This window comes from Saimiri boliviensis, chromosome 14 (assembly GCF_048565385.1).
Source record: "Saimiri boliviensis isolate mSaiBol1 chromosome 14, mSaiBol1.pri, whole genome shotgun sequence".
NCBI classification, from domain to species: Eukaryota; Metazoa; Chordata; class Mammalia; order Primates; family Cebidae; genus Saimiri; species Saimiri boliviensis.
The window spans coordinates 3036212-3050869 of record NC_133462.1 but is presented as its reverse complement, the minus strand read 5'-3'; the positions used below and the strand labels follow the sequence as shown (position 1 = coordinate 3050869).

At 40.1% G+C, this 14658-nt stretch overlaps 1 protein-coding gene across 1 annotated transcript; it reads left to right on the top strand.

Annotated features, from left to right (window-relative positions):
• Nucleotides 1-436: 436 nt before the first annotated feature.
• Nucleotides 437-1948, top strand: LOC120362711 (ret finger protein-like 4A). The gene is made up of 2 exons (XM_039465775.2): nt 437-827; nt 1323-1948. The coding sequence occupies exons 1-2, from the start codon at nt 494-496 to the stop codon at nt 1946-1948; spliced, it is 960 nt and encodes a 319-aa protein (XP_039321709.2). The 5' UTR covers nt 437-493.
• The last annotated feature ends 12710 nt before the right edge of the window (nt 1949-14658 follow it).

The following is a 14658-nucleotide window of genomic DNA, read 5'->3' as shown; positions in this document are numbered from 1 at the left end:
AATAGAAACATAATATAACCCACACATGTAATCGTAAATTTATTTTTTTGGTAGTCACATAAAGTATAATGAAACAAGCCTAATGTAAAATTCATGACTCAAATGGACTCAAAATGTAATCGTTTCAACATGTGAGCAACTTCTCAAGCACATAGTTCACATTCTCTCTTTCTCTGTCTCTCATTCTCTATGTCTTCAAAAATAAAAGTGTATTTTGCTCACGGCACATCTCCATTTGGATAAGCCCCGGTGCTACCATATCAAACAGCTCAGGTGGAGACCCCTTTACTATTTCAACTCAAAGTCTTTCAGTGAATCATGCCCTTTGTTTCAATGAGTATTACAGATATTAGAAGTTCAGGGCCTCAAGTCATTTACATTTGTATTTATGTTGTGTGTTTGTCACTAGTCGTAGTGATGGTAAGTGTCATACAATAACTCTCTGCATGTAAACACAAAAGGTCCCGAGCACGATCAGCTGCTCATTCAGCTCATGGAAATTCTAATACCACCCTCGATTTCTTTCCTACAGACATTTGCCATGGCTGAACACTTCAAACAAGTAATTAGATGTCCTGTTTGTCTAAATGATCTTGAAGCGCCGGTGCAACTGAAATGTGGATATGCCTGCTGCCTCCAGTGCGTCAATTCACTGCGGAAGGAGCCCCACGGGGAAGGTGTACTATGCCCCTTATGCACTGTGGTGTCTCAGAAGGATGACATCAAGCCCAAGTACAAGCTGAGGGCACTGATTTCCATCATCAAGGAACTAGAGCCCAAGCTGAAATCTATTCTAAGGATGAACCCAAGGATGAAGAAGTTTCAAGGTAAGGAATCATACGACCTTCCACAACCCATAGAAAGCACTGGAAAAATAACTTTCAAACATTTCTTTAAATATGTGCGTTAGCAGAAGTCTGTCATCTGCAATTTTTATGCTTCACAAACAGCAGTATGGAACTTCACCTTTGGGTACAGATTTTCATGGAACCTGCCAGTTGTACAGTCATTTGGAGAGATAGCGACTGTCTTTCCTTTCATGTATCTTATGTATTCAATGTAGAAAATGCTTATCCAATTATGCAATGACTTCATTCAAAAGGAATTTCTACTATGAATAAGGTGGATATGTTGTAGTTATTATATTCATGCATTCTATACATAAAATTTGACCTCATCCGGCGCTAAACAGGAACATTTTGATTTGGGAAAGTAGAGTGAAAGAAGTAAAAGTGAACAGCATATTTAGGTGTTTGCAGTTAAGGGGCAGAGGGAGTCTGTAGTGTGTGTCTTTGCTGAACTACTGGTTCTTCGTTCCACAGTGGAAATGATCTTGGATGTGGACACAGCCAGCAACTATCTTAGCATTTCTGAAGACCTGAGGAGCGTCCGATGTGGGGATTTCAAGCAGAACAGGAAAGAGCAGGCTGAAAGGTTCAGCTCCGCACTGTGCGTCCTGGGGACCACTCGCTTCACGTCTGGCCGCCACTACTGGGAGGTGGATGTGGGCACCAGCAAAATATGGGATGTGGGCATTTGCAAGGAGTCTGTGAATCGACAGGGGGAGGTTGTACTTACTTCAGAACGCGGCTTCTGGACTGTGGGTTGCAGAAGAAGACAGATCTTTGCCGCCAGCACCATGCCTTTGACTTTTCTCTGGGTGAGCCCCCAGTTGCACAGAGTGGGGATTTACCTGGATGTGGGTATGCAGTCCGTTTCCTTTTATAATGTTAGCGATGGGTGCCATATCTACACATTCAACGACATTCCTGTTGTCGAGCCTCTGCGTCCATTTTTTTCTCATAAACGTGAAACTCAAGATGATCAGAGCTCCCTGAGTATCTGTCCTGTGATCAATCCAGACAGTGCCAGTCCCCCGGTTTCTTCCGGGGAAAGGAAATTAACAATTGGACATAATCATCGACAGCAAGTTTCTGTGCGCCTGTAGCCAGAGCTAAGAACATTTCTGCCAGATACACATAGGTACCAAGGGAGAGAAGGGAAACATCAGTCATTTTGTAAACCACGAACAGAAAGCAATTATATTAATTAGGGGAAAATTACATTTTATGTATACAGTTTGTCATGTTTTCTTTGGGGCTTATGGTTATTCTTTTGTTCAATAAATATTTTGAAATTTCAAATTCATTTGTCAATATTTTCTATTTTCTGCAAGATCAATGTACTATGTGTTATGGAATTAATTAACTAAATAATAATTCGAATGTGAGCCAACAGAGTATTTTTCAAATGTCAAGAACTTATTTGAATACAGTAAAGTTATATATATATGTCTATATATACAGTTTAACCCAACAAATAAACACTCACATTCAAGTGTACACTGAGTATTTGTCAGAGTAGATATGTGGGGTCATTGACAAAACTCAATATTAAAATGGAAATAATATACATCCCATTTTCTAATAGCAACAGATAAGTTAGAAATCAGTAATGGAAAGAAATCCATGAATCCTTTAAATCCACGGAAATTAACCCTTTTAAATAAACCCTGATCAAATATTAAATTACACTGGAAATTACAACTATCCTGAACTGAATTAAAGTAAAATTCACAAAATTTGTAGATGCAGTTGAAGCTTAGTGAGTAATTTGCACTAATAAAAACTTTAATCAAATAGAAAGAAAATACCGTAATCAGTGACCTTTACTTCCTTTTTGTCACTTAAGAGCAATTCAGCTGCAAAGTAGACAGAAAGAAATAATAAAGACCATAGTGGCAATCGATAAAATAGGAAATGGCCATGTATGATACAAAATCAACGGTATACTAAAAAATTTACATATAACTTAAAATTATATATATATGTATTCAATTTAGCCCAACAACTGAACACACACATTCAAATGCACATTGAGTGTGTCAGAGTGGACATATGTGGTCTTAGAGAAAACCCATTAATTTTAAAATTGAAATAATATACACCCTGTTTCTAATGGCAAAAGAGCTGAAAAACAGATCAGTAACAAGAACCCATATATATGTAACTTTTCACATCTATGGAAATTAACCACTTCTAAATAAAATTGTGATCAAATATGAAATTACAATGGAAATTACAACTATCCTGAGGTTAAAAAACAGCACAAAATTTGTAGATGCAGTTGAAGATCTGTGAGAAACTTATACTAATAAAAACTCAAATAGGAAGAAAATATCATAATCAGTGATCTCAACGTGCACTTTAAGTTAAATAAGAGCGATTCAACTGCAAAGTAAATGGAAAGAAACAATACAGACTGTAGTGGCAATCAATAAGATGAAAATTGGCCATATATTATATAAAACCAAGGGCATACAGTTTTTTTTCTTTCACATCTTTATACTGAAAGAGAGTGAGAAGTTAAAGGAAAATGAAATGAAACGAGGCAGTAGAGAGGGAGCCAGGGAAAAAGCCAGAGAGGCAGACAGATAAAGAGAACGATGGACACAGAGATAAGAGGGAGGAAGACACGATTTCCTGAAGTATTAGGAAGGTAATAAGCATCGTCACCTCAGAGTGTGCAGATGTGAAAGGCTGGACATTGTGGTCCTCAACAATCATACATTTTCTAGCTCAAAATGTCTATAGAGCTAAGCTCGGGAAACCTCACCTGATGCATGATGTAAACTTTTCTTTTGCTACTTTCAAGATTCTTTCTTCAATTTTGGCCTTGATTAGTTTAGCCATGTAATGTCCAGATATCATTTGCTTAGCATTTATTCTATTTAGCATTTTTTTAGCTCTAAAATCAATAGGTTATTTTTTTTTGAGACGTTTTCAGCGCCTTTTCTTTACTTTTTCTGCCCTTTTCCTTTCTCGATTCCTTCTTAGACTCCAATTACATGTAAGTTGTTATACTTGATAATATCCCTCAGACTCCTCTTAACTGCAATCTTTGTGGCTATTTTTTAAAAATTGTGTCCTCATTGTTCAGCACCCGCCTATGAGTGAGAACATGCGGTGTTTGATTTTCTGCTCTTGTGTCAGTTTGCTGAGAATGGTGGTTTCCAGGTTCATCCATGTCCCTACGAAGGACACGAACTCATTGTTTTTTGATGGCAGGGGAGCACTACACACTGGGGTCCGTTGGGGGGAAATGGGGAAGGGATTGGGGGGGGTGGGGAGGTGGGGAGAGATAGCATGGGGAGAAATGCCAGATGTAGGTGAGGGGAAGGAAGGCAGCAAACCACACTGCCATGTGTGTACCTATGCAACCATCTTGCATGTTCTTCATATGTACCCCAAAACCTAAAATGCAATTAAAAAAAAAACAACTCATAAAAGAAAAAAAAAAAAGAAAAACTCAAAAAAAATTGTGTTAAAATACCTAAAAGTGATCATCTTAATCATTTTCAAGTATGCAAGTCAATGGCATTAATTACACCCTTACTGCTTTGCAACCAGCACCATTTACCTCCAGAAACGTTTTCACCTTGCAAAACTGCAGTGTACACCTATTAAACAAAAACTCCCCATTTCCCAATTCCCCCAACCTTACAACCACCATTGCACTTGACTATCACAGACACCTCACATCAGTGAAATCAAATGTCATTTTCTCTCCTTGCACTGGCTTATTTCACTTAGCATAACCTCCTTAAGATTCACCCATGTTTACAAGTGACATCAGAGAAGTACAAATAATCAGAAGACACAAGTGTGAACCATGAAATGCAAATAAATTGGGTAATCATACTAATTGTAAGAAATGTAATAAATACAGATGTTAAGAAGAATCAGAGCTTTCAATTTTAAGTTAAATCACATGCATTATATGATTCAATTAATTTCGTTTTTATATGATGATATATACCGACCTCATAATTTTATCATCTTCTGTATTTATGGCCCAATAATGCCTTCCTGCCAATTCTCCTAAGCTGCTGAATTTATGAGCCAAGAGACATGTCACGTAATCTGCAGATTTTCTGACAGTTATACAGTAATTCTTCAGGAAACTGGTAGATTACTTGCTGCCAAACGGGCTTGGTGGTGTCTTATTTTTGGCTTTAGAATTTGGCCTTTCTATTTCCTTCTGCAGAAGTGTAAATTAATTTTTCTTAAATAAACATTTAATTGGTTGCATAAAAAACTGGGTAATCTAGTGGGCCCCCTCTCTGTGACAGAGCTGTTCTTTCCTTTTGCCTATTAAACTCCTGCCCCAATCCCACCGTGTGTGTGTCCACATCCTTGATGTCCTCGGCTGTGAGACCAAGAACCTTGGTATTTACCCCCGACAGCGAGGCCATGTTACGACGGCAAGCCAGGCAGGGTCCTGAAAGCTCAGGGTGGAACAGGGAGAAGTTGTCATGAACGTCAGGATAGGCTGGGAAAGGGGACTGGAGACACAGGTCCTTGGTCAAATAACGTATTTCTCAGATACTAAGAAAAAGGGAAGGAAAAATCAAGGAAGCTACAGAAGAAACAGTATCTTTTTTTTTTTTTTTTAGATGGAGTCTCCTATGTTGTCCAGGCTGGAGTGCAGAGGCATGATCTAGGCTCACTGCAACCTCCACCTCCTGGGTTGAAGTGCCTCTCCCACCTAGGCCTCCTGAGTAGCTGGGCTTACAGACACCCACCATTACGCCCGGCTAATTTTTGTATTTTTAGTACAAACTGGGTTTCACCGTGGTGGCCAGGCTGACCCTGAGCTCCTGACCTCAGGTGATCTGCCCGCCTCGGCCCTCCCAAGTGTGAGATTACTCCCTGGACAGTCCCCACCAATATTCGTCCCTCCCACAGGGCGGAACAGGGAGCTCAGACCACTGTGCACTTCATGGAGTAGCCCATTGCCTGAGGCAGCAGAGAGCTTCTCCCAGTAAACAAGGATCAAGTAGTGTGCACCCAGCTCCATTGGCCACGGCTAGCTCTTACCCATAAGCACATCAGACGGCACAGCCTGACATAAAACCTGTTGGCAGAACATAGTGCTACAGGAACAAACCCAGAAGATCCTGCCTGGCCAGGCAGGGAGGCTCACGCCTATAATCCCAGGACTTTGGGAGGAGAGCGGGGCGCATCATCTGAGGTCAGGAGTTCGAGACCAGCCTGGTCAACATGGCGAAACCCCATCTGTACTCAAAGTACAAAGAAATTAGCTGGGCACGGTGGCGCACACCTGTAATCCCAGCTACTCAGGAGGCTGAGGTTGCAAGGCACTGAGCCAAGATCGTGCCACTGCATGCTGCATTCCAGCCTGGGAGACAGAGCAAACCTGTCTCAAAGCAAAAAGCAAAACAAACAGAAAAAACAAAACATAGGAACAAAATAGCAATACACGTTACCACAAAAACACACTTAAGTGCGTAGGCCACAGGCCCTATAAGGCTACTAACAATAAAAGTTATGGTGCAACCAGCTAACAACTTCACAATAGGATCAAAACCTCACATGTTAATATTAACCTTAAAGGGTCTAAAAGTTCCACTTAAAATACATACAGTGGAAAGGTAGACTAAAAAAAACAAACAAACAAACAAACAAAAAAAACAAACCAAAAAAAACCTCATCAATCTACTGTCTTCAAGATAACTAAATTACATAAAATGTCACCCATAGGTTTAAAGTAAAGGATTGGAGGAAGATCTATCATGCAACCAGAAATCACAGAAGAGCAGGAATCACTATTCTTATATCAGGTAAAACAGACTTTAAACCAACAACACTAAGAAAATAAAGGAACAAAGAAGAGCATTCCACAATGACAAGGGCTCAATCCAACCCAGAGAATTAAATATCCTAATATATACGTCTAGATCTATGAAAACACTCGGACATCCACACGATAACAGTGAGGGACTTCAACACCCCACTGAGTGTTGGACAGATCATGAGTGCACAAAACTGTTAAATTCTGGACTTAAATTCAGCACTTAATCAATTGGACCTAATAGACATGTACGGGGTACTGCACTCACCAACCCAAGAATATACATTCTTCTACCTGTACATGAAATATACCCTAATAGCAACCACATACTTGATGATAAACTAAGTCTCCATTATTCAAAAAAGTAGAAATTATACCAATCGCACTTTCAGACCCCAGTGGGAGGTAAATAGAAATCAATACCAAGAATATTTCTCAAAACCAGACAATTACATGGAATTAAATAACTTGCTCCTGAATGACTTTGGAGCAAATAATGAAATTAGGACAGAAATAAAATTATTTGAAATACATGAAAATGAAGACAGAACATATCAGAAAATCTGGGATGCAGCAAAAGCAGTGTCCAGAGGCAAGTTGATAGCACCAACTGCCTACACCAAAAAGGAAGATCTCAAACTCATGATCTAACAGCACATCTGGAAAAACTAGAAAAACAAAAACAAACTAACGCCAATGCTTATTGGAAAAAAAAAAACTGAAATCAGAGCAGTACTGAATGAAATTGAGGCCCAAAGATCCATACAAGAATCAATGACACCAAAAGCTAGTTCTTAGAAAGGCTAAACAGAATCAACAGACTGCTAGCTACACTGAAAAGAAAAAGAGATGATCCAAATAAGCACAATCAGAAATGATAAAGGTGACGTTACAATCACTCCCACAGAAATACAGAAGATCCTCAGAAAATATCATTAACAACTCTGTGCACACAAACTAGAAAATCCAGAGGAAATGCCTATATTCCATAAACACACAACATACCAAGATTGAATCGGGAAGATACTGAAACCCTGAACAAACCAATACCGAGTTCTGAAATTAAACGAGTAATTTTTTAAAACCTACCAACCAGAAAGAGCTCTGGACCAGACAGATTCACAGCTGAATTCTACCAGACATACAATCAAAACCTGGTACCAATTCTACTGAAACTATTCCAGAAAAACAAAGAACAAAAAAATGATGGGAAAGAACTCTTTCCTAACTCATTCTACAAAGACAGTATCACCCTGATTCCAAAGCCTGGCAAGAACACAGTAAAAAAAAAAAAAAAAAACAAACAAACAAAAAAAAAAAAAACTAAAGGGCAATATCACTGATGAATTCACACACAAAAATCCTCAACAAAATACTAGCAGCCGAATCCAGCAGCACATCCATAAGTTAATTCACCAAGACCAAGTCGGCTGTATTCCTGGGATGCAAGTTTGGTTCAACATGTACAAATCAATAAATGTGCATCACCACATGAATGGAATTAAAAGCAAAGACCATATGATCATCTCAATAGATGCAGAAAAAGATTTCAATAGCGTGGTGGCTCATGCCTGTAATCCTAGCACTTTGGGAGGCCGAGGAGGGTGGATCACCTGAGGTCAGGAGTTCAAGACCAGCCTGGCCATCATGGTGAAACCCGTCTCTACTAAAAATACAAAATTAGCCAGGCATGGTGGTGCATGCCTGTAATCCCAGCTACTCAGGAGAATTGCTTGAACCCAGGAGGTACAGGTTGTGGTGAGCCGAGATCGCGCCATTGCACTCCAGCCTGGGCAACAAGAGTGAAACTCCGTCTCAAAAACAACAACAACAACAACAACAAAAACAAAACCCCAAAACCAAAAACACTAACATCCCTTCATGATAAAACCCTCAACAAACTAGACATAGACATAGAAGGAACACAACTCAAAATAATAAGGTACATCTATGACAAACCCACCCCACATCACACTGAGTGGGCAAAAGTTGAAAGCATTCTTATTAAGAACTGGAATAGGCTGGGCGCAGTGGCTCATTCCTGTAATCTCAACATTTTGGGAGGCTCAGGTAGGCAGATTGCTTGAGTATAGGAGTTCAAGATCAGCCTGGGAAACACGGCAAAACCCCATCTCTACAAAAAATATAAAAATTAGCCAGGCATGGTGCCACAGGCCTGTAGTCCCAGCTACTTGGGGGATGGAGGTGGGGAGACTACTTGAGCCCAGCAAGTTGAGGCTGCAATCAGTCATGTTTGAAGCCTGGGTGACAAAGTGAGACCTCCTCACCAACAAAAAAAGAAAAAAGAAAATGGAAACGAGACAAGGATGCCCAATCTCAGCACTCCTATTCAACGTAGTACTGAAATCCGAGCCACAGCAATCAGGCAAGAGAAAGAAAGAAAAGCATCCAAATAGGAAAAGAAGTCAGATTCTCTCTCCTCGATGACATAATTCTATACATAGAACACCCTAAAGACTCTGCCAAGAGGTTCGCAAGATTGACAAATGACTTCAGCAGTTTCAGGATACAACCTCAATGTACAAAAATCAGTAGCATTTCTACACATAAATAATGTACAAGCCAAGAGCCAGATCAAGAATGCAATCCATTAGAGAAATGCAAATCAAAACCACATTGAGATACCATCTCACACCAGTTAGAATGGCGATCATTAAAAAATTCTGGAGACAACAGATGCTGGAGAGGATGTGGAGAAATAGGAACACTTTTACACTGTTGGTGGGAGTGTAAATTAATTCAACCATTGTGGAAGACAGTGTGGCGATTCCTCAATGACCTAAAAATAGAAATCCCATTTGATCCAGCAATCCCATTACTGGGTATATATCCAAAGGATTATAAATCATTCTACTATAAGGACACATGCACACGAATGTTCATTGCAGCACTGTTCACAATAGCAAAGACCTGGAACCAACCCAAATGCCCATCAATGATAGACTGGATAGGGAAAATGTGGTACATATACACCATGGAATATTATGCAGCCATCAAAAATGATGAGTTCGTGTCCTTTGTAGGGACATGGATGAACCTGGAAACCATCATTCTCAGCAAACTGACACAAGAGCAGAAAATCAAACACGGCATGTTCTCACTTATAGGCGGGTGTTGAACAATGAGAACACATGGACACGGGGAGGGGAGCACTACACGCTGGGGTCCGTTGGGGGGAAATGGGGGAGGGGTGGGGTGGTGGGGAGGTGGGGAGAGATAGCATGGGGAGAAATGACAGATACAGGTGAGGGGAAGGAAGGCAGCAAACCACACTGCCATGTGTGTACCTATGCAACAATCTTGCATGTTCTTCGCATGTACCCCAAAACCTAAAATGCAATAAAAAAAAAAAAGAAAAAAAAGAATGCAATCCCATTTATAATAACCACACATAAAAAATAGAATACCTGGAAATACATCCAGCCAAGGTGAAGGATCTCTACAAAGAAAACTACAACACTCTACTGAAAGAAATCAGAGATGACACAATCAAATGTAGAAACATTCCACGCTCATGGATTGAAAACAACCAATATCACTAAAATGGCCAAACTGCTCCAAGTGATATACGGATTCAAAGCTATTCCTATCCAACTACCAATGCCATCTTGCACAGAACTAGAAAAAAACTATTCTAAAATTTATATGCAAACAAAAAAGCGCCTGAATAGCCAAAGACATTTTAAGCAAAAACAACAAACTGAAGGCATCACATTACCCAACTCCAAACTATATAATAAGGCTACTATAACCAAAACAGCATGATATTCTTACAAAAAATAGACATATAGACCAATGGAACAGAGAACGCAGAAATAAAGCCACACACCTTCAACTATCTGGTCTTCAACAAAATTGACGAAAATAAGCAATAAAGGAAAGGATACTGTATTCGATAACTAGTGCTGCCATATGCAGAAGAATGAAACCGGACGTCTGCCTCTTGACATATATAAATGTTAACTTATGGCAGAATAAAGATTTCAATATAAGATCTCAGAACCCAAGAGGATGAGGCTGCAGTGAGTTATGATAGTGCCACTGCACTCCAGTCTGGGCAACAGAGGAAAACCTTCTCTCAAAAACAAATTAATTGGGCAGGGCATGGTGGCTCACGCCTGTGATCCCAGCACTTTAGGAGGCTAAGGTGGGCAAATCGCTTGAGCCCAGTAGTTTGAGACCAGGCTAGGCAACATGGTGAAACCCCGGCTCTAGAAAAAATGTAAAAATTAGCGGCGTGTGGTGGCGCACACCCGTAATCCCAGCTACTCGGGAGGCTGAGGCACGAGAATCGCATGAACCTGGAAGGTGGAGGCTGCACTGAGCGAAGATTGTGCCACTGCAGTCCAGCCTTAACAACAGATTGAGACACTGCCTTAAAAAAAGAAAGAAGAAAGAAAGGAAAAAGGAAGCAGAACTAACTGCCACAGGGAGCCACCAAGCCACAGAGGTAGACAACGACAGAGAAAGAAAGGAACAAAAGATGTGCGAACAACCAGAAAACAATTAATGAAATCACAGGAGTTAGTCTTTATCTGTCGGTAATAACCTTGAATAGGAATGGACTAAATTCTCTAATTTAAAAAATATAGAGTAGGGCCGGGCGCGGTGGCTCACGCCTGTAATCCCAGCACTTTGGGAGGCCAAGGCGGGTGGATCACGAGGTCAAGAGATCGAGACCACCCTGGTCAACATGGTGAAACCCCGTCTCTACTAAAAATATAAAAATTAGCTGGGCATGGTGGCACGTGCCTGTAATCCCAGCTACTCAGGAGGCTGAGGCAGGAGAATTGCCTGAACCCAGGAGGCGGAGGTTGCGGTGAGCCGAGATCGCGCCATTGCACTCCAGCCTGGGTAACGAGAGCGAAACTCTGTCCCAAAAAAAAAAAAAAAAAAAAAAAAAAAATTATATATATATAGAGAGAGTAGCTGAACAGATAATAATAATAAAGGCCCAACTATTTACAACCTACAAGACACTCGTCTCACCATCAAACACGAAAACAGACTGAGAGCCAAGGCATGAAAAAGTCATTCTATGCAAACAGAAACCAAAAGCAAGCAGGAGCAGCCATACCGTCATCACATAAAACACACTTCAAATAAAAACTGCAAAACTGACCCCAAAAAAGGTTATAGCCTGGGTGCGGTGGCTCCTGCCTATAATCCCAACACTTTGGGAGGCTAGCTGGGAGGCTAGCTTGATCCCAGGAGTTTCAGACCAACCTGGAAAACATGGTATAACCCCGCCTCTGCAAAAAAAAAAAAAAAAAAAAAAAAAAAAAAAAAAAAAAATTAAAAATAGCCACGGATGGTTGCATGAGCCTGTAGTTCCAGCTACGCAGGACATGAGGTGTGTGAATTGCCTGAATAGTGAAAATACTTGGGGGTCCTGTGAGTCTGAAAGTTATCAAGGAATTGAGGGCTGCCTTGGCTTTGAATGTGAAAGAAGAGAATCTAGCAGACATCAGGGAATGATGAGTATGGAGATGATTAAATGAAAGACGATTTAATCCAATCACCTTAATGTAATCAAATCCTTTGCTACGCTACCTCCAGTCTCCGAGTTTTACATTCTTATCCGTGAACTCTGATCATCTATAAAATATTTAATACATGAGGAACCCATTTCTGAACATTAAAAAAAAGAACTGAATCTCATTTTACATATGTTGCGTTGCATGGGAAATAGTAAGATTATAACAATATCTTCTATGTTTTTAGATGCTATAATGAAAAAAGGAAAACAGGACTTTCACTGGCCGATTGTCTGGAAACAGTTGCGGGATTCCTTTTCTAAGCTTCTTAATTAGAATCTTTTACAGTATAGAGAAAACGTTTTTGAGAGTTGAGCATGGTCTGTGGAGGGTCCTATTAGTAACTTCTGAGTAGGTTTCACGCACCTCTGTTATTGAAATGTGAAAAGATGTTACAGTTAAAAAAAAAACAAAACTAAAAAAAAAAAAAACTATTTGAAAGTGGCACCTTTGATTTTAGAGGAATTTTAAATGTCACCCGAATTTTTCAAAATTTAATTTTAATTAATTTTCCAAATTTTCAATAGGCATAATCTTTAAGATCTTATCTAAAATGATTCTATGGCAATATTTTGTCCTTGTTAATTAAAAAGACAGCACTCTGAAAACACAATCATCTTCCTTTATGGTAAAAACCTATGTCAATAGCAACCATCTCAATGACACCAGAATTCAATCAAAATCTGAGTAGATTAAAGAGGTGGGGCGGGGTGTGGCTAATTGGGTGGAGAGATTCTCTCCTAAAAAGCCCCTGGCAGCTGGCTCTCACTCCAGATCTGAGCTGTCAGCAGAAGCAGCTGGAGGCCAGCGGAGGAAACTCTGGAAGGTGAGTTCAGTCGTATGAAATTCATTTTTCCAAAGGTTGTAGGAGAGTCTGGGGGAATGGAATACTTTTTTGATTCCACAGGTGTTGTCTGAGGCCAACTCCATCACAGACACACTGTGGTTTTGGGGGAGAATGGGAACACTGCCCTGGTAGCAGTCAGGTAAGTCTTAGATTTTCTTTCTTTTTTTTTTTTTTTTTTTTTTGAGATGGAGTTTCGCTCTTGTTACCCAGGCTGGAGTGCAATGGCGAGATCTCGGCTCACCGCAACCTCCGCCTCCTGGGTTCAGGCAATTCTCCTGCCTCAGCCTCCTAAGTAGCTGGGATTACAGGCACGTGCCACCATGCCCTGCTAATGTTTTTGTATTTTTAGTAGAGACGGGGTTTCACCATGCTGACCAGGATGGTCTCGATCTCTTAACCTCGTGATTCACCCGCCTCGGCCTCCCAAAGTGCTGGGATTACAGGCTTGAGCCACCGCGCCCGGCTAAGTCTTAGATTTTCAATACCAAGACTAGACAAATGGCAATCTTCATTTTCTTGAATTTCATCAGAATTTGGCAGACTTATGAAAATGTCGAACAGAGGTTCGGTGGCTGGGTTACTCACCGTCAGGTTTTCCTATGAGTTTTGCTTGGTTTTCCTATTCTCCGCTTCCCACAAACCCTGCCAACCACCATTTTTCTGTGATTTTCTGATTCTACAGGATCAGTCAACTCACATTCCACATAACTGACATCATACATGATTTATTTTGCTTGGCCTCACTTATTTCTTTTCACATAATGCCCTCAGCCTTCATCCACATTCGTGCAAATGCCAGGATTTCCTTCTTTTTTTATGGTTGAATGTTCATTGTATATAGCGTCATTTCCTTACCCAGTTTTCTCCCACAGACACTGGGGCTGTTTCTATGGCTATTGTGAATAATGCTGCAGTCAGCCTAGGGGTGCAGGTATCTCTTTGCCATGCTGACCTTCTTTCTTTCATGTTGTACGAGGTAAAACGGAATCTTCTGCATAGAAAAGAAAACAAACAAACAACTGTGTATATATATATATATATGACAATGGATTAATATACAAAATATATAAAGAATTTTTTCAAGGCAATAGCAAAAAGAAAAAACCTCCACTAATCTCATTTTTGATGGGCAAAAACCTGAATAGACAACTTATTTATATTTTGTGTCTTGTCCTCATGGTGTGCTCTTGGGCTTTTTTCACCACATCCAGTTTGCACAGCTGGGGCAGTCGAAGGTCTTCAAATGTACTCCTGCACTGTCCAATAGAAACATAATATAACCCACACATGTAATTGTAAATTTATTTTTTTGGTAGTCACATAAAGTATAATGAAACAAGCCCAATGTAAAATTCATGACTCAAATGGACTCAAAATGTAATCGTTTCAACATGTGAGCAACTTCTCAAGCAGATAGTTCACATTCTCTTTTTCTCTGTGTCTCATTCTCTATGTCTTCAAAAATAAAAGTGTATTTTGCTCACGGCACATCTCCGTTTGGATAAGCCCCGGTGCTACCATATCAAACAGCTCAGGTGGAGACCCCTTTACTATTTCAACTCAAAGTCTTTCAGTGAATCATGCCCTTTGTTTCAATGA